The 18,745-nt window shown below is 53.1% G+C and overlaps 2 protein-coding genes across 2 annotated transcripts; both read right to left on the minus strand.

The window, feature by feature from the left end:
- Positions 1–4,841: 4,841 nt before the first annotated feature.
- HOXA5 (homeobox A5) lies at positions 4,842–8,951 on the minus strand. The gene is made up of 2 exons (XM_029233132.1): positions 6,857–8,951; positions 4,842–5,870 (listed from the first exon to the last, which is right to left on the minus strand). The coding sequence occupies exons 1-2, from the start codon at positions 7,749–7,751 to the stop codon at positions 5,620–5,622; spliced, it is 1,146 nt and encodes a 381-aa protein (XP_029088965.1). The 5' UTR covers positions 7,752–8,951; the 3' UTR covers positions 4,842–5,619.
- Positions 8,952–9,260: 309 nt separating this feature from the next.
- HOXA6 (homeobox A6) lies at positions 9,261–11,728 on the minus strand. Its single transcript, XM_029233135.1, has 2 exons — positions 11,072–11,728; positions 9,261–9,709 (listed from the first exon to the last, which is right to left on the minus strand). The coding sequence occupies exons 1-2, from the start codon at positions 11,511–11,513 to the stop codon at positions 9,450–9,452; spliced, it is 702 nt and encodes a 233-aa protein (XP_029088968.1). The 5' UTR covers positions 11,514–11,728; the 3' UTR covers positions 9,261–9,449.
- Positions 11,729–18,745: the final 7,017 nt, after the last annotated feature.

Raw genomic sequence — 18,745 nt, forward strand, 5'->3', positions numbered from 1 at the left:
CCCACCCCAGGAGCTCAGGGATGCCCTGCTTCTGCCACTGCCTTTTGGAGTGAGAGGGTGAATTGGATATTTTTGTGTGTTTGTGACTGTATTTCCTGTCAAATCAGCCTCCTACCTCCTTTTGTCATCACTTAAATAGGAATGAGATTATTTTAAAATCACTCATCATTACGTCTACAAGGAAAATTTGGAGTAGGAGGCTTTTGCGAGGGGAACCTCGTAAAAAGCGAAAGAAAAGAAAAGACGGGGAGAAAGCAGGCAATGGAAGTGGGAGACTTTTCCTTTATTTAAAAATAAAGACGCAGCCCTAATTGTTGGGAAAGCTGGCCCAGGCAGGAGAGTTGACTGTGAACTTGTACTAAAGCGTGCTCTGCTGGCGATTCCTAGGGTGTGCAGATTTATCTTCTCTGCATTTACTTAACCCGGCAGTGAACTGCACGGGCGTCATTTGTTAGGCGATGACAGACTTCACCTCCAGCAAGGGCTGCTTCACAAAATCGCAATAATTACCCAATAACCTTCATAACAAATATTATTATTGAAAAGACCGGTTTGTGGGGAAGAGAACTGGTGGGAGAAAGGCAGCTTTCTTTGCAAAAAAACACCAAATAAAACCGTCCTAGGCAGATCTTTCGGTTCTGGGGTTTAGAGTGGCTAGGACTGTGGCTCCCCTCTCCTATGTGGGTGGGAGCCTAGGCAGACCCCCTCAGCCCTGTCTGGAAGCCCCGATTATAGTTTTGTCATTGTCTAGAAAGAAATTCTGCCTTAGAAGCCAAAGGGATGGCGCCCACAACGTTCTGCACTCTCCATGGTGGGCAAACCTCAGACAGACTCCAGAGCAAAGGTGGGGGAGAGGCTTTGCAGGGCATCTTTCAAGCTAAAAGGATTGTTTTCCTCTTTAATAGCCTATCTTTCAGGATGTAATTTGCTCTCCCCTCACTGGTTGTTTGGATATAATACTCTTCACATCTCAACAAATGAACATGACTCCGTTTCTGGTAGAAAATTCTGTCTTGCTCTCCCAGAGCTGCCAACAATGAAGCGGGGGAAAGAACAGGGGGGAAAAAAGGAATCTTGGCATAAGGTTGTGAAATTAGAGCATGGAAACCCTAACAAACCCCTAAGTAAGTGTGACCAGAAGCTTCCTATTATATTTATAGTTCAGGAAATATTGTCTCTTCAGCTTGTAGAAACAAACGGGGCCTGGCACATTTCGGATGCCTTCTCCTTTTACAAAGCTAGGAGCACAGACAAACACTTCTGCCACCAGCTGAGGCTAGATGTCTTCATAAAGCCCTTAGTGACAGAGATTTTTTTTCCTAAGTAAGTTCCTCTGCAAAAGCAACCCAAAAGAACACACGAGAAAACAAATAACTTATCTACAAAATGAGCAGATAACCAGCCATCCTCCTTACTATGCTTCCTATGAAAATAGGAAGAGAGAAAAAAATTCCTCCAATAACGCTCACATAGGTCTGACTGGATGCTGTATTTTTTTAAAGTCAGTTAACCGCATGTGAGTTGGCCTGCCGTCTTAAACTCTAAAGTTTTATGATGATTACAACAGACAGAAATAAGCAAGCTGACAATATTTATAGCCTGTAATTTTTTTAATGCTTGGGAAAGATTCCCCCATATTGTGTGATTCTAATCCAAGAAACTTTCTGCCCATTCCCATACCCAGAGTGGGGACGTGACCACAGAGGTGGTGTGGACACTTCTTCCAGGCATGTTACTCAAATGAACCTGCCAGCAGCTCTATCACTCTTTTTTTCTGCCACTAATTTTAGTCACCAAGAAGTCACTCAATCAAGATCACCAGATGAATAACTAAAATAAAACCTTAACCCAGTATTTTCCAGTAAAGAATCCGAAACTCAGAGCAGCAGAAGAAAGACTCCAGAATTCTCACAGACATCTAAAATAATAAAAGAGAACCCAAATAAAGTTTATATTCTGGTTGCCACTAAGATGCAGACACATCTTCCTGAGTGCTGAACTGCTCTCAAGAAATGCTCACTTTAACAGGTTACACAAAAGGACCTCAGAGATTCGCCTTGCCACTATTCAAGAGGAGTGGGACTTGTGGGAGGGTTTCGATTTTTCAAAAAACTTCCCAGGTTTTGCTTTCTGAACCTCTGACTTTGGGGACATCTGTTGGACTTATGTTGAGTGCAAGTGGCCTCTGCACAATAAAGTTTGTGGAAATTCCAACTCTACACTTTAAATGTTTTCACTTTAAGGACTTACTAAATATCTTTACCAGTTAGCACTTGCAGAGAACCACCTAGCTAGCTCCTAAGGAGAAAAGCATTTGGAGACAGAAGATCCCATTTTTTGTTTCATTTCTGAGTTGGAGGATTTGGCTTAGTTCTTCATACGGGATGGGGGAAATCTGCTAGATCCCTTGTGGGTACCCATTCAGAGAAAGACCCCAGGTCAGGCCACAGTGTCCCTAGTCATGACTTTGCCACTGAAGAATGTAGAGGGTTGGGGCCAGAAAGGGTGGCTGAGACCAAGCTGGAATTGTACCTAGGAAAAATCTATCTCACCCATTGGTGCAATATTGGGGACTGTTTTGGAAATCATAGATTATGTAAATTTCCTGGGATCAAACAGAAAGAGCAACTAACAAAAGAATGGCGGAAATCTCCTACTGACAAACGACCTATTTCTTCCCTAAACTACCCTTTATGATGTGTGTGGAAAAACAACCTAATGGTCCTGGGGACTTTTAAGTTGGACATTGAAGACACCTCGATTTCCCCCCAAACTTTAGGGCACAGTTTGGAAGAAAGAATTTGCCTGTATATTGAGGGGGAATAAATTAATCTTTAGTGCTATCTAGGGAGATGCCTAAGTTGCCTTTTGAGGGTCCTGTGCATAGATTTTAAATTCTACAAAAGGAGAGAGGAAAAGGAAAGAAGAAGAAAGGCAAGGCAGAAGAAAAGAAAGCGCTGTAACGCCTTTCATTTAGCTTGGGGATTCAAAGACTGAAGTTAAATCCGGCCATAAAGTTTATTGCTTCAGACTCACAGGCTGGTGAGAACAGTCCCACCGAAATAAAAAGAACGTGCAGGCAAACAAGGTTCAGGGCCTGGTCCCTGGTGCGGGGGAGGGGGTGCTGAGCCCTCCCCCGCAAGGTGGGGACCCGCGGTCCCCAGCGTCCCGCGGGCGCCAGCGGCCTGGGCTCGGCTTGGCGACCCAGGGGCCCAGCCTAGAGGTGCCGTCCGCACCCGGCCGGCCTCTGCACCCTCGGGCTCTCCCGATCCAGCCTGCGACCCGGCCCCAAAGGCCGCCACCTCGGTTCAGTGTTGCCAAATGACCCCGGCCCGCGGAGACGTATTGCCACAGCCCCGTCAGAAATCCCGCCGGCGTACGCCTCGGCCCTGCCCGGGCCTTTCTTTCAAACTCCCCAGCGCGCCCCAGCGCAGCGCGGCCTCGGCGCCCGCAGCCGGCGCCACCCCCCCACCCGGCTCCCAGCCCCCACCCAGGGCTCCGCAGACCCAGCAGAGCCCGGCCCTCCAGCCCCGGGATGGGGGCGGCCCTGCCCGGTCTCCGCATGCAGGCCAACTAGCACACAAAAATCATCTTTTTGCATGCCGGCGAGAGCAGCGGAAGTCATTAACATCCGCGCTGGTGCAGCAATTAAAGTTAGGCCCAGGGATGCGGCGCGGCCACAGGCGCTCTACACCGTGGTGCCTCCGAAAGCTGGCTCTTGGCGCTCCTAATTTGGGCAGAGGGAAAGTTTGCTCTCCCCTTTGGAATTCTGAGGCAACCTCAGAGTTATAGAACCAGAGAGAGAGAGAGAAAGATCCAGAAAGAAAGTTTTCAGAGTACAAATAAACTTGAAAGCGCTCAGGGGGCGAGCTTACCTTAACTCGGAGGGAGCCATTTTTTCAGAGTTTTGAGAGACTTGTGGTCTGGACACTTCTGGACCTAAAATTGACAATTTGAATGACCAGGTGGCACACGTAGCCTGCAAAAGAGTCAAATGGAGTCCAGCGTCAGTGAGATTATATGTTATGTGGTATATAATGTTGGATGTCAACTCCCCAAAACCATAAAACTTACTTTAATGGCCCCACGTGACGTTTTATAGCCAGTGAGCCGATCTGTCTGTGCTATGGATGATTTTACGATCTAATTCATAGACAAAACCCTATTCATTTGGCACCCAAATGTCATATAGCCGGAACTGGGGCTTATAAAGTTTACTGTTTTATAACTTTTTAAAGGAAAGACGGCATCAGTTTAAGCAGTCGGTAAATGTGCAAATCTCTAGTTGCGCTTTAGCTGCTCTGAGGAGTTTCCCAATCGAGCTAGGATGGGGTAAGTACCTTCCATTTGTAGCAAATTAATTATAGCAAAAGAAGCCAACTGGGTTCAGGAGGGCGAGGAGTGGGAAAGGGTGCCTGGCTGGGTTAAGGGCAGAGGGTCTGGGGGCCACAACTTAACATAGCAGCCTCTTCAGCAAGTGGAGGCCTAGGATGGCCTTAGGAGAGAAGCGGCATCTGTGTGGGCCCCCGAGGGCCGCTAACAAAGCCCTGGGCTTTTTCTCCTTTCTCTCTCTTCCTCTCTTTTTCGTACCCATCAAGTTAACCTGGTTTTCTCAGAGATGGGCAGGTTGGACTCAGGCTTTGCAACCACCTAAAGCTTTTCCACCTTCCGCCCTGAACTCTCTGATGGGTCAGTTAGGGAGGCCACGGGTCAGGGTGTTGGTCTGAGGTCCCCTTGCACAGGCAGACGGCTCAGGTAGCCTCAGACTCACTGCCTCCCAGCACTGGACAGACAGAAGAGCAAAAAGAGCCACTTGCTATTTGGCACAAACCAGACCAAGAGAACTTACAATAGAAAGTTTATTTTTTGTTTCCAGTCAGTATTTTTTCCTTAAAAACAAATACAAAAAAAAAAAAAGCTGATCACAGTTTGCTTAAACAGCCAGACTTGGACAATATTTGTAACTTTGTTCACAAAAACATACATCACTGAAGCTGCGCTTATAAGAGCCACTTCCAGAGTTCGTGCAAAGGGTCCTACAAAGGCACGCAGGGACACACCGCTCAGAGTCACAGTTTTCATCACAGAGTCACTAGTCACTACACATCGAACAAGTTAAGTTGTGTCTCATCAAGTCACCTCTACAACAGCATTAATTACACAAGGAATATAGGTAGTTTGAATAAAAATATCTTTAACAGCTTGGAGCTATTGAGACAGGAACACTTCCACTCACATGCACAGTTAAACAACTGGAGTGCAACACACAACATTGGCACTAAACGAGGTCGAAGGGGGACTTTTTTGTGTTTTTTTTTCTCTTTTCTTTTTTTGTCATAGTTACTTCAAGTAACACAGCTTGCTTCATATAAATAAGTTAAAACATCTATTTTTTTTTCAAGACAAAGCCATTCAGGACAAAGAAATGAAGAGAAAGCAGATCTACTTATACAGGCGCTATAATGGCAATAAACAGGCTCATGATTAAAAGATGAATTAGGGCAACGAGAACAGGGCTTCTTCACAGAAGGAACACAAGGGAGTTTCAGAAAGTCACCTTAGGACTGACACTACGCGGGACCCGGCTAATACTGCTCAGTACTTTAAACGCTCAAATACTCAGGGGCGGAAGGCCCCTCCCGCCGCCGCCATGCTCATGCTTTTCAGCTTATTATCTTTTTTCCACTTCATTCTCCGGTTTTGGAACCAGATTTTAATCTGTCTCTCGGAGAGGCAAAGAGCATGTGCTATTTCAATCCTTCTTCGGCGGGTCAGGTAGCGGTTGAAATGGAACTCCTTCTCCAGCTCCAGGGTCTGGTAGCGCGTGTAGGCCGTTCGGGCCCTTTTGCCTTCCGGGCCGCCTATGTTGTCTGCAACAGAAAAGTCAGCGGTTTAGCCACCCACTCCTCAGCCTCTGGCTACCAAAGTCCGCCAGCTGGACCAGCCAGGGTCCTGAACAGGGGAGAAAAGCTCAACAAGTCTCCCTCCTCACTCGCCCACCCACCCCTCCCGAATTTCCTTCCCTCTTCCTTTCTAGAGAGAAAACAATAAGATTTGGACTCTGGGAACAATCGGCCCATCCGAAGCTGGAGCCGCGTCCCGGACGATCCCCCGGCTTTCCCTCGCCCCTCTCTTGCCCTCTGGCCCTGCCCCTGGCGCCCTGAGGCGGGGCACAGCCCTCACAGGCTGCCCACCACCCAGAAACCCACCAAAGCAAGGCCCTTTTCTGTGCGCCCAAGTAGCCTCCAGATCACCCTCCCTTAAAGTTCCAGTCCCGCGAGCCGCCTCCTCTTCCAGCCTGCACGCTTGGGGCGCCTGCTTTCTTTTTCTTCCCTTTCCTTTCCTGCTCTCCCTCCTGCCCCCAAACTTCAGAATCCCGCCGGCTCTCGCCTCGATTATTCCCCCCACCAAGCCCCTTTTCGGGGACTCTAATTAGTAACGCTGTTTCCCCAGCGTAGCCCTCCTCATAAATTATCAGTCCTGACAAGCCCGATTCACGGCCCCTACTGCCATCCTCTACCTCTCTGCGCCCTGCTCGGCTGGCCTGACCCATGAGCGCGTTCCGAGGCGCTGGGGTTGGATATGTTTTTTTTTCCCTTTCCCCCCTTTTCAACGTCTAAACTTGGCTAGCCAGCGGCCTCTTTCCCCGCATTTGTGAGCGCTGGGCGCTGCAGAAAAGAGAAGGAGGAAGAAGGAAGGCAGGGGAAGGAGAACGGCGGGGAGAGGCTCCACAGGGCTGGGAGAGGCGAAACCAGGACAGTGACGGGGAGAGAGAGGGCGGTAAAGGAGAGTGGGGGGGGGGGACCGAGAGCCGCGCCCCCGCGGCCGCGTGGATTTAGGAAAAGACTGGCTTTACCATGACTTATGTGCAGCTTGCGCATCCAGGGGTAGATCTGGGGTTGGGCGGGCGGCGCCGGGCTCGGCTCGCTCTGAGCGCTCGCCTGCTCGCTGCTGGCGGGGGCGTCCTCCTCGGCTCCGGACGCCGTGCCAACCCCCTCTCTGCTGCTGATGTGGGTGCTGCCGGCGTTGGCCGAGGCGCCGCTGGAGTTGCCCAGGGAGTTTTTCCCGCCGTGGTGGCTGTCGCTGCCGGGCGAAGGGGCCACGGCGGAGCAGGGCAGCGGGTCGGGCGGAGGCGAGTGCGTGGACGTGGCAGGCTGGCTGTACCTGGGCTCGGCGGGCGCCGCGCTGGCGCTGGCCGCGTAGCTGCGGGCGCGCTCCCCGGAGCCAAAGTGGCCGGAGCCCGAGCGGCCGACGCTGAGATCCATGCCATTGTAGCCGTAGCCGTACCTGCCGGAGTGCATGCTCGCCGAGTCCCTGAATTGCTCGCTCACGGAACTATGATCTCCATAATTATGCAACTGGTAGTCCGGGCCATTTGGATAGCGACCGCAAAATGAGTTTACAAAATAAGAGCTCATTTGTTTTTTGATATGTGTGCTTGATTTGTGGCTCGCGGTCGTTTGTGCGTCTATAGCACCCTTGCACAATTTATGATGAATTATGGAAATGACTGGGACATGTACTTGGTTCCCTCCTACGTAGGCACCCAAATATGGGGTACGACTTCGAATCACGTGCTTTTGTTGTCCAGTCGTAAATCCTGCCTGATGACCTCTAGAGGTAAACTCGGGCACTAATGGGGGAGTTGGGTGGAGGCGAGAGGAGTGGCGCGCGCGCCCCAGGCGCGTGCCCGCCACTCGCCGCCGTCGTTCAGTCGGACTCGAGCGCCACCCGCTGGAGGCAGGGCGCATCCCTCCGCTTCCGACCCGGGGCTGCAAGGGCCGGGGTCGAATTGAGGTTACAGCCCATTATGGCAAAATTATTGCATTTCCCTCGCAGTTCCATTAGGATGTACCAATTGTGAGGCCGTCAGCTGCCGATCGCGTGCCCGGCGAGGATGCAGAGGACTGAGGGGAGATGGTGACTTGGATTTTATTTACAACAACTTTGTTTCCCTGCTGTGCAGCCCCTCTTATTTTTGTGTCGAGGTTGGGGTCGGTTCTGACCGTCGTGCCGGCAGCTCTGAAATTTGAAAATACAGATATCACCTTCGGGGAAGGGGGGGAGGCCATTTAGCCAATTGGAGAAATAAATCCTACCCGCAGCAGCAGCTACAATTACGGCTCTGTTTTTGCGAGCGCATGAGGGACAGTGTCCCTGCCGCTCTTAAATGACAGGCGTCTATTAAAGATAGCTTTTGTGTAGCGTTTCTCCGAGGCGAGGTCAAATTCCATACACTTTTATAGCCGGAGTCGATTTTTCTTTCGTGTAAATATGGTTTTCGTGTCATTAGTTTGCTATTTGATTTGCTATAAGTATCCATTCTGGAGAGTCTTCACCACCGGGTCACTTTCCTCTAGCCAGCCGGGCCCCAAGTCGGAGGGTTCTCGGTGAACCCAGCGAGTGGGCCTAGGCTCCCCGCAGCCACAGAAGCTGCTTGGGCCTGGGGATTCGTGGGCCGAGTTATTAGGGTCTTGCTTAGACCTCCAGAAGTAAAATGAGGACGCTAATGAAAGCATTTTGTGGCAGTGCCTAGTACCTCCGTAGTTATCTTCCTGGGTTCTGAAAGACGAAAGTAAATCACAAATATAGCTTAAAGTTGGGTGTGGGGGGAGGTGTCCCCGCTGGGGAGGTCAGGCGTCTCAGGCGCCCCTGGCACATTTGGAAACCAGGACTCTTGCCGCTCCCATAGCCCTGGGCTGCATCCTTAGGTCCTGAAAGCTGTTGTGGTGGTAGCGTCGGCCCTGTTGGAGGCGGGGAGCCGGAATCCGGAGCTCGGGGAGCCCAGTCTTTCCCAGGGCTGCAAGATTCCACCCGCGCCCAGGTTGGCTCGGCTGGGCTGAGGCTGCTTCTCTTCCAAGGACGGTTGCGCGCTGGGCCGAGAGACAAGGCTCTCTCGGGCCCCCTTTGTTCCTCGCGCTTCTTCCTTTCTGGGGGCGGCCTGGGAGGCCTCGGCAGAGCTGGGGCCCCAGACTTTAGGCTCCCTCTTCCCAGTGGCCGGAGTTGATTTGGTGATGCCCTTCAGGACTTGGTGGCGAGGAACCGAGGCGGAAACGCCCAGACACCAAAGGGGGCTCGGGCCCGGGTTCTTTCCTCTCCAGCAACCCCGGGACCCGAGCTCAGGGGCGTGCAGAGGCGCTAACACAAGAGCCGGGGACCGATTGGGGCGCGCCCTGAGACCCGGAGCGGGCTTGGGCAGGCTTGGAGAGCGGGATTGCGTGTGCAGTGCGCCTCGCTCTACCGCTGGGATTGGCTGTGTGTGAGGTTTTTTTTTTTTTTTTTTTCTTGTAAGAAATAAATGCTCAGACGTTTGCAAAGCGCCGGGCTCCCCTGAAGCTGCGAAAGCCCCCCGGATGGGAGCAGGCGGGAAGAAAAGTTGGGGAGTAGGCGAAGGCAAGGGGGCAAAGCCGAGGGAGGTTGCGGCGCGGGCCTGGTCCCTGCCCAGGCGTCTACTCGCCCGCTTTTGCCTCAGCGTCCTCCCCGCTGGGTTGTGTGGAATTGATGAGTTTATTTTCCTTTTTCCACTTCATGCGGCGGTTCTGGAACCAGATCTTGATCTGGCGCTCGGTGAGGCAGAGCGCGTTGGCGATCTCGATGCGGCGGCGCCGCGTCAGGTAGCGGTTGAAGTGGAACTCCTTCTCCAGCTCCAGCGTCTGGTAGCGCGTGTAGGTCTGGCGGCCTCGGCGCCCGTGACTCCCGTACACAGCACCTGCGGTCAGAAATGGCCGGGCGCCGGTAAGCCAGGATCCGGGCAGCCAGACCAGTCAGCCCCGCGCCCCACGCCCCGGTCTCGGGGCTGAAAACCACCCGCCTCTCCCACTATGTCTGGGGCCGAAAGCGGGCTGGATGGGAGAAGATTATTTCATACCAAGCGAGATGTGTTCCACTTAAAACGACTTGGGGTGGGAAATTATTGTTTTTGAAAAATCTGCTCTAAAAAAAATTACAAGCAAAAGAATAGAACAGCATTCTTAGATCGGGGTACCTAAGCCTGTTTTGTGGGAGTAGAGTGTGTGTGTCTGGGAATGGTGGGTATGGAACCCTGTGAGTAGGGTAGACACTCCAAATTCACACACGGACCTCTGTGAAGATGTTACTTTGGCCAGCCATGTCAGGACACAATATGCTTTTTAAAAAAAAATTAAATGGTGAGCCCTCTCAAATCTTTGCAAATGCCTTCCAATTGTATGGCCCTTCTGAGAAACGCAGAGCTCTTGAAAACACAAGTGGATTTTAAAGCAAAAGACTGTAAGTTGAAAAATCCGCATTAGCCTCTGTCCTTCTCCAAGGATTCCCTGTAGATTTTTTGGAAACCAGGAGCAAAGAGATGGAGCTGTGGGCCACCTGGGGTTTCTGGAATGAAGGACTGTGATGGGCTATCTGTTCTAGTGCCAAAGGAACCCATGGGTGGGGGGCTCCCCCGAAGCTGGGTGTATGAGACACAGGCAGGGCCTCAGAAGGAGGCAGAAGCTGGCTGTGAGTGGACAGTTGAGTGGAAGGGGGAGGGGAGGGAGGAGAGAGAGAAAAAATCCTGAGGCTGAGGATGTGGCCCTCCAAGGCTTTGGGGAGACACTGCAAGGGGCCAAATGAGGGCCTTTATCTAGATGCGTTTCTGAAGGGCAGAAGGGTGAGGGGGTTGGGAGGGAAAGGGGAGTTCTCAGGTTGGGTGCAGAAGGCCATCACGGCTTGGGGATCTGAGCAGGGTGTTACCAGCATGCAGTGAGGGCAGGCGCTCTCTCCCATCCAGCCTTGCTCTCTCTTCAGGTTGCCCCTGTCACTGGGTCTCACACAGCATGGCAGTGAGCCCCCCACACGCTCCCTAAGTTGTCACCTTACATGGACACTAGTGCCCCGCCTTCAAGCTGCCACAGCTTGATTGCCCCATTGGGAATGGGTTGGATTTTTTATTTTTTGAAATCTCTTTTTAAAAACCCAAAGAAACTTTGTTCATTCTTTCCTTTCTTTCTATTTCCTCTTTCTACTCTCTCTGTCTCCTCCTTCCTTCCTTCTTTCCCTGCCTCCTTCCCCCTCTCCCTCCACTCTCTTGAGGGGCTGCAGGGAAACACCTTACCCGCGCAGGAGTTCATCCGCTGCATCCAGGGGTAAACAGGACTCGTGTACTTCCGGTCGGTGCCTTCGTCATGGAGGGCTTTGCCCGGCACGCAGTTGCTGTCGGGTTTGTACTGCTGCTCGGGAGAAAAGTGCAGGTAGTCCCCGGGGCCCCTTTGCTTGCCACTGCCCGAGGGCGAGGCACCACTGAGGTCCTTATCAGAATAGAAACATGAGGCCCCGTACTCGTAGGACGCCCGGTTGCAGGCCAGGACCGAGTTGGACTGTTGGTAGAAACAAGGTGAGGTGTACGTCTTGTCCGGGAGGCTCGACGCCCCGTACGAGGCCGGGAAGGGCCTCAGCGCGTCATAGCCGGCCGGGTAGAGGGGCAGCTGGCCCAAGAAGGAGTCCTGGCCGCTGGGCAGGCTCCCGGGGAAAGTGGGATTCACAAAATAGGAACTCATTTGCGCGCCCCTCTGCAGGACTGTGATTTGTTGTGTATTAGTACATCTGGCTATAACTATTAGTAGTCATCGAACTGGTTTGTTTCTGGATGGCCGAACGCCAAAAGCGACAGCAGCAAATCGCACCAGCTGACGCGGCGGCGGCCAATGGGAGCGAGCGCCGGAGCCCGCTCCCCGGGGACCGCGGCGACCGAGGCAGCAAAGTTACAAACAGCCCCCAGCCCGCCCGCCCGCCGCCCGCCCGCCGCCCGCCCGGCAGATTAATGGGCGCGCACAGCCAGCCGGCCCGGCTCTCCTCCCGAAAGCCGGTGGCGGGCGAGGCCTGGGCAGGGGCGTGCGGCTCGGGCCGGGGTAGGGGCACCCGCGTCCGGGTTGATGCAAAGACCTGGCCAGGCCCGCTCTTTCCTCCCCCCACCACCCCCCTTTTGCCTTGTTGGATTTTGCTGGGTTTTCTCTCCAAACAGGAAACCTGACAGCCCCGCGCAGGGAGGGGCGGTGACGAGGATGTCTTTGCTCCGGGCCGGCCTGCCCTCCCGGCAGGGCCCTGAGTTTGCCCCTCCCCCTGCACTCCCCTACCCGTCGGTGCGGGCTCCGGAGCTGGAGAAGGGCTCTGAGAAACCAGGCCTTCACCCCTGCTCCTCACTCCTGCGCCTTAGGAATCGATGCATCACCTCCTCCTCTCCTTCCCCACTCCCATCAAGGGCCTGGGCCTCGCCGCCAAGGAGAAAGGCTCACCTCGAGCTGACCAGGACCAGGACGAGGCTAGTCTCTTCCCCCGCAGGCCCCCTACTCCCACATACAACACGTCTCCTTTGAGTCTCCAGGGGCCTCCTTCCAATGGCCAGCGATTGCCTGGCCTCAAAGCACCCCTCACAAGCTGTGAGCCCCGCTCCTGCTGCCTCTGAACCCAGGAACCTAGAGGTCAGAAACCACTGGTTTCAACAAGAAAGGGACCTACAGAGGAGTGGTTGTGAGACTGAGCTCCGAAGCCAGCCCTGGGACCTGCTCCCCTTGCCCAAGCCCAACTCGCCAGACTCTCCCTCCGCCTGCCACCCTGATAGCTCAGAGATGAGACAGATCCAGATGTGGAATCTCTGTCCTCATTTCAGAGGTGCTGGTGACCCAGGGTCCCTGGCCCAGCCGGGCATAGAGGGCAGCTCCGCGGGCCCAAGGCCACGGGAATGATGGATGTGCTTGGCTTCTGGGTCACCTGTCCATGGGCTCTGTCCTGGGATGTCCCCTTTCCTGCCCTTTCTGGGACATTTTGGGGGACCTGCCACCCACAGTTGCTCCAGAACCAGAAACAGTTTGTCTCACCAGTTCCAGAAATTCTCTGAATTGCTTTTACTGCAGCCCCAGGCCTGGCCTTCCCCAAACAGGACAGGAAAATCCTGTCCTGGGCTGCGCTCTCTTGCCTGAGGTGTTCCTTTGAGATAGTTGACTTTTATAGCACGTGGATCAATCTCATTTTGTAAATGTGATATCTTTCCAATGGCATTTTTACAACTGTATTTGTTAGGCTTGTAAAACCCCTTGAATTATCTTTAAAATGCTCAGTTGTCTGGAGCCTGAAGAACGATTTATTTATATGATTTGGTTGAATTTCCGGAGGGTGTTTATAAGATCTGTAAAACTGGCGAATGCAGGCTGATGGGGTTCAGGACTTGGGGGGTGTGTGGCAAGGCCCCCCTAGGAATCTGGCAACGACTTCCTTAATCTCTTCCTTGCTTTTCGATTTCTCCCCTCACTTCCCCCAAGGAGAAAACATTGGGAAAGGACTGGGCTATGATTGGCCTCCCCAGAGACTGTGGTGCATCCTCAAAATCGGCCACTGCCCACCCAGTGGGGGCTGCACCCAGAAGCCTTCTGACTGTGCCCCAATCAGTTGAAGCTGGCAAAGTTTCTTCTTTGCATATATAAATAAGGGCCTGGCAGGAAAGGACATAATTTTAAATTGTCCTCGAATTTCTTTAGGGAAAGGATCTGATAGGTGAAAATGAAAACTCAAGAGTTAAAAATTAAAAAGGGATTTACAAAAAAGTTGTGTTAGAAGAAAATCATGTTTGAGTTGTTGTTTCTTTAACAAGACCATCAGATGATGGTGATCTCAAGCAAGTCATTATCATGTAAGATGAAAATGATCATTTGGAGACGTTCATAAATGTTTACATTCATAATTTCTGCTTCATTCCTCCAGGTCCCACACGGTGTTGGGGCTGGTGGTAGTTTACTACTGTTATTAGTATTTGTTATGGGTTGACCCGGATTCTCGATTTAATCATTGTCCCAGTCAACGAAAGAATTTGATTTCTCAGCTAAGAGTCAAAAAACAGTATATTTCTAGCTTCTATAGAAACTAAGATGGAAAAAATATATTAAACTGAAATCTCTACGTGTTAGCCAAGGCTGGTACATATCAGGTTGACAGCCGTCCAATTTATTTCTCCAAGCAGCATTAGGTGCATATATATATATATATATATATATATGTATGAATATATATATATGTGTGTGTGTATGTGTGTGTGTGTGTGTATATATATATATATATATATATATATATATATATATATATATATATGAAGAGAGAGAGAGCGCCATTCACACAAGAATAGAAGCCCCAGACTCTGGAGGGAGCCTCTCCTGGGATGGTGAGAATGGCCACCAGGGCTCTTTTCTAGGTCAAAGCCACATAGAAAGTGCACTCACCTTTCAGCTGCTCTTCGAGGGGGACGGGATGGCAAGCAGAGCCTCACAATTCACCCTTTCCCGGGGCTGCCCACTGAGCTCCTCGACCTCCACCGGTCTGGAGAGAGGCCTGCTGGGGGGTTCCATGAAGGCCACTGCGTCCGCCGGGATCGCTAGCCCAGGCCAGAGCCCATAGCACACAGGTGCGGCCTCTGCCTGTCATAGGCCTTCGCTTGGAGCCAAAGCCCGCTTCCTTGCCATAGTCAATCCTCCTCAGGGCCAGCCAGGCCTTCAGGCCTCAGGACTACGAGTGCTATCTCCGATTTCAAAATCCCACAGCGGACGCGTTTCCCGAACCAGTGTGCGCCCCCGGGGCGCCTTGGGACGCGCAGTTTGGAGAGAAGCAGCCATGACGTGCCAGGCGGCCTGTGCAACCAGTCTCCATGGTGCTGGGGTGGCGGCAGGACTCGAGTCTAGTCGGGCGTCCAGCTCCGGTCAGGGGTGGCCAAGGCGGGGGAGGTTCCCGGCCAGTCAGGCCCTGGGAGGCCGCCCCTGAGGTCCTCCCTCGGCCCCCTCTCCTCGGGCTGCTTGGGAACCTCTGAGGGGCCCGCGCAGCAGTCGCGCCAGGCTGCACGACTCGGGGCTGCGGCTGGCGTCGGTTCCGGCGACGGCCACAGCGTGGCAGCAGCGAGCGCCCGGCGCGGTCGCAATAAATCTGCTCGCGGCAGCCGCAGTCACGCAGCTCACGGCCCCGCGATGCAAATGCGCCTTTATCCGCCCCAGCGCACCCCCCAGCGCGGGTGGACGTTCCCGACGTCCACAGGCCCTTCTAAATTGTAGAGTGCATACCAAGGCATCATCTTAAGGTGGGGAAACAACAACAACCAAAACCAAAAAGCAAACAAAAAGAACTCCCAGAACCTCAGGTTCATTTCTGGTCGCTGTCCCAGGAAGCTCCTGGGACAAATCTGATCGAGGTACACCCAGGTCAAGTTGGGTCTGTGCCACCGCGCTTCGTCAAGCCCACGCCCGCGGCACCCTCCGCGCCTCCTCCCAGGCGGCTGCACAGTCCTCCCCCGGCTCTCGGAGATGGGCAGCGCGCGGTCGCCAGCCAGCCCGCTGCGCCGAGGTGGCTGTGGCTGGCAGGAGGTCCCCTATCGTCCAGACTCGGTTTGCGTCCTTCCTTCAACCTTGGCTGCGGGCCCCTGCCACTCGCAACAACACCACCACATCCTCTGCACCGAAACTTCCCGCCAAGCAACACCCAGCCAATTAACCCCATCCTCTCCTCCAACACAGAATTCCACCCACGAATCTATTCCCTCTCCCCGCGCTTCAGACACCTCTCTCATCGGAAAACCGCGTGAAGGGAAGCAGGCACTCAGCAGAGGACCCTGGCTGAATTAGTAAGTTTTTGTTTGTTTTTTCCCCTCAGTCTACTTTTCTCTCCAGAAACCAGTTCCCACGGAATAGAAGGTGCTGTGTTGATGCTGATAAAACCCCTGCCGATGAATTCACTTTGCCCTCCCCTCTTACCAGCTTCCCAGGTCGGGAACTGTCTCCAGTTATTGGGGGATTCAATCCTGCCAATTGGATCATAAAAAAAAAAAAATCCAAACCCGGGAGGCTGGCAGGGAATGCAGGGTGCAGGGCCACTTCCTTTTGGGCTCTGCGAGGTCGACGAGGAAGGGGAGAAAGAAGACCTCAGTGTTCCTGCCCCGTGCCAGGGCACTGTGCCACAGAAGGAAAGCAGGCATTCACTCCCACGGTGAGCCCGAAAGAGGAGAGGGAGGGAGGGTGTGTGTGAGTGTGTGTGTGTGTGTGTGTGTTGGCGAGTGCGGGCTGTAGTGTGTGATGGAGGCGCGTGTGTGAATGGGTGAGTGGGTGGGTGAGGGTGAGTATGCCCCTCTTCAGAGCCGCCCTGGGTGCCCTCTCCCACTGCCGCCGGTGCCGGCTACCGTCTCACAACCTTTGCTCCTGTCTCCCCACATGTCTCACCTGCAGATGGCGGTTCCCAGAAGCTCCTGCCCCTCTGACAGCTGTCGCCTGGGCAGCCCGGGGAGACGAATTGTCCTCTTTCCTGGTGCTAGAGGACGCAGGAAATTAGCCAGGTTGCGAGTTGCAAAGCGGCCGCGGCGGTGCCGGGAACTGGACGAGCCCCACCTCCTGCGGGAGCGGCCGGGCCGGGCCGGGCCGGGGCCTCGTCTCGCTCGCCATCGCCGGACAAAGCACAGCCGAGCCGGGCTGGAAGGCAGAGCGCCGAAGCAGGCAGGACGGAGCGGAGGAAAAGAATGCGGCTCTATTCTCGCAAGGGAAATTATAAAAAAGTTCATGTTCACGGTTCCCATCCACATGACCGACAGCGGCCAATGGAAGGGCCGAACAACTCATAAAGTTGTATTGCAAAGTTGTAAATTTTCATAAACAACAACGGATTTATGACCCTTTCCCCATCACTAAGAGGAGGCAGCTCTTACACCGGCGCCATCTTACCACCGAGGCCGCCCCGACTTGGGGCCGCAGGTTTTACAGACCCAGTTGGGCCGGGGTTTATTAAGAGTAATAAGAAGTGGGCCCAACCCAAGCAGGAGACAGGAGTCGAGGTCTTCGCCCGCCGAGCTCACCCTGTTCTGCGCTGTCCCCACCACCCCTCGCCCCTTCCCCAGCCCCTCAATCCTTCTCATCCAGACGCCCGCGCCAAAGTTTCGAAGCCGGGTTTGCGGCCCCTGCCCCTTCCCATACCCCTCAGCTTCAGTGCTGGGTCCTGGGGCGCCCTCGCTTTGCCTGAATGTGGGGTTGGGGTCTATATCAGAGGCCCTGAATCCCGCGTCCTATCCTGGGGTCGGGTTCAGGGCTCGTGGAAAATTCAGAATCAATTGTAGGGTAATACCCCTTTCCAAGCCCACCCTATAGCCTTATAGGAAAGGGTGGATTTGGGATTCTCTCATGGAATTTATGGAGGTTTTTGGGGAGGTTCATAGAATATAATGTATCAATCGAAGATTCCGTTTTCAAGGGATCTGGAAGATGTTTGCACACACATGCGAACCGGACAAAAATCTCCACACAGAGAAATGCACATATACAATTATGGACACACAGAAACGCATGCACCCAATTATGGACGAGGAAATACCTGCAATTGTTTACACACAAAAACACCTGCACTCAACTATGGACAAAGAAATACATACAATTATGGACTCAAAAATACACAGAAATACACATGCAAAAAGAGGTACACACACCTATATGAATCTACACATAAAAAGTCCACATGAAAAGGGATTCGAGGTGTATACAACAATACGTGACACCCAGCACATAGACCCTATTCTTTCTTCCATTTTTGCTGTCCCAAAGCCCCTTTGGCCACATAGGCACAGCCAGGGCTTGCTCTCCACTCATGCTCACCCTGTCTTCCCCAGGCCCCCTCCCCCCTAGATAAAGCGGTCCACATTTCTTTGTCATCGAGCATCTTTATTTTTCTGTTACATAAAACACTGTTAACTGGGCAAGACAGGAAGTGTACCTTCCTGTTCCTGGAAGCCCAGGCTAGAGCCAAGAGGGATGAGGGGGACACAGGACAACACAGGAGATGGAGGGCGCTGGGGAGGGCTGCCCTCCCCACACGCTATAGAGTTGGGTCAAGACAACACACCATGCTACAAAGTCACCCCATTAACACATCCTTCCCAAGTCAGGACATTGCCTTACAAATGAGCTCCAAGACTATATAAATGACAAAAAAAATCTTGTTCAAATATACAATATTTGCCATTGTAGGAAAAGTCAGGGTGTACATATTCAACATGGCTGGACAGCAGGACACAGGGGCCAGGGGAGGGGCAGGGAGGCTGGGAGCATCTCTGCGAACCCAGAGGCCTTCAGCTAGCTTGAGAATGCTCCCTTCCAGAAATAGGGGGTGATGGGCCTGAACATGGGGTGCCCAGGTCAAAGAAGGAGGGATTCTAGATTGCAACACTTAGAATGCTTTGGAATAAATATATTATTTTTCCATTTAAATAGAAGCCAATGCCCTGGTCCCCGGACACCAGTGCCTTCTCAGCACAGCCTCAGAGACCCCAAAGACTGCTAGCCCGGAAGCAGCAGCGGCCTGGCTGTGGAGGGGGGAGGGTTCGGCACTAGGTAGCAGGCGAGCCAGCCAGCACAAAATAGGTAGTTTGGGGCGAGTAGGTAGTACTGAGAGTCAGGTCCTTGCGGGTATGGGGGAGGTGTTGGGTGTCTGACAGTGTTGGGACGTGTCTGGGCTTCCTGGGAGTGGAGGCCCTCTGGGGCTGGGCCCATAGGTAGTTTGGGGGTGCCTCTCCCCGAGGCCTGTGCTAGGTAGTATTTTAACCGTGCCAGAGCAAAGCTGGCGGGACTGGGATTGGGGGTGTCTGTTGGGGGGTGGTCCTCGAAGGCAGAGGGGATCCCCAAGGGGCCCCAGTCTAGGTGGCTGCTCAGTCCAAATAAGCTGGGAGCTGGAGCGGGTAATGGGGTAGATTGGGTGCAAGTTGGGGACTGGGTTTTTTTTTTTTTTA

The sequence above is a fragment of the Monodon monoceros genome, unplaced genomic scaffold (assembly GCF_005190385.1).
Source record: "Monodon monoceros isolate NGI ecotype Baffin Bay Population unplaced genomic scaffold, NGI_Narwhal_1 Super_Scaffold_2, whole genome shotgun sequence".
Taxonomy (NCBI): Eukaryota; Metazoa; Chordata; class Mammalia; order Artiodactyla; family Monodontidae; genus Monodon; species Monodon monoceros.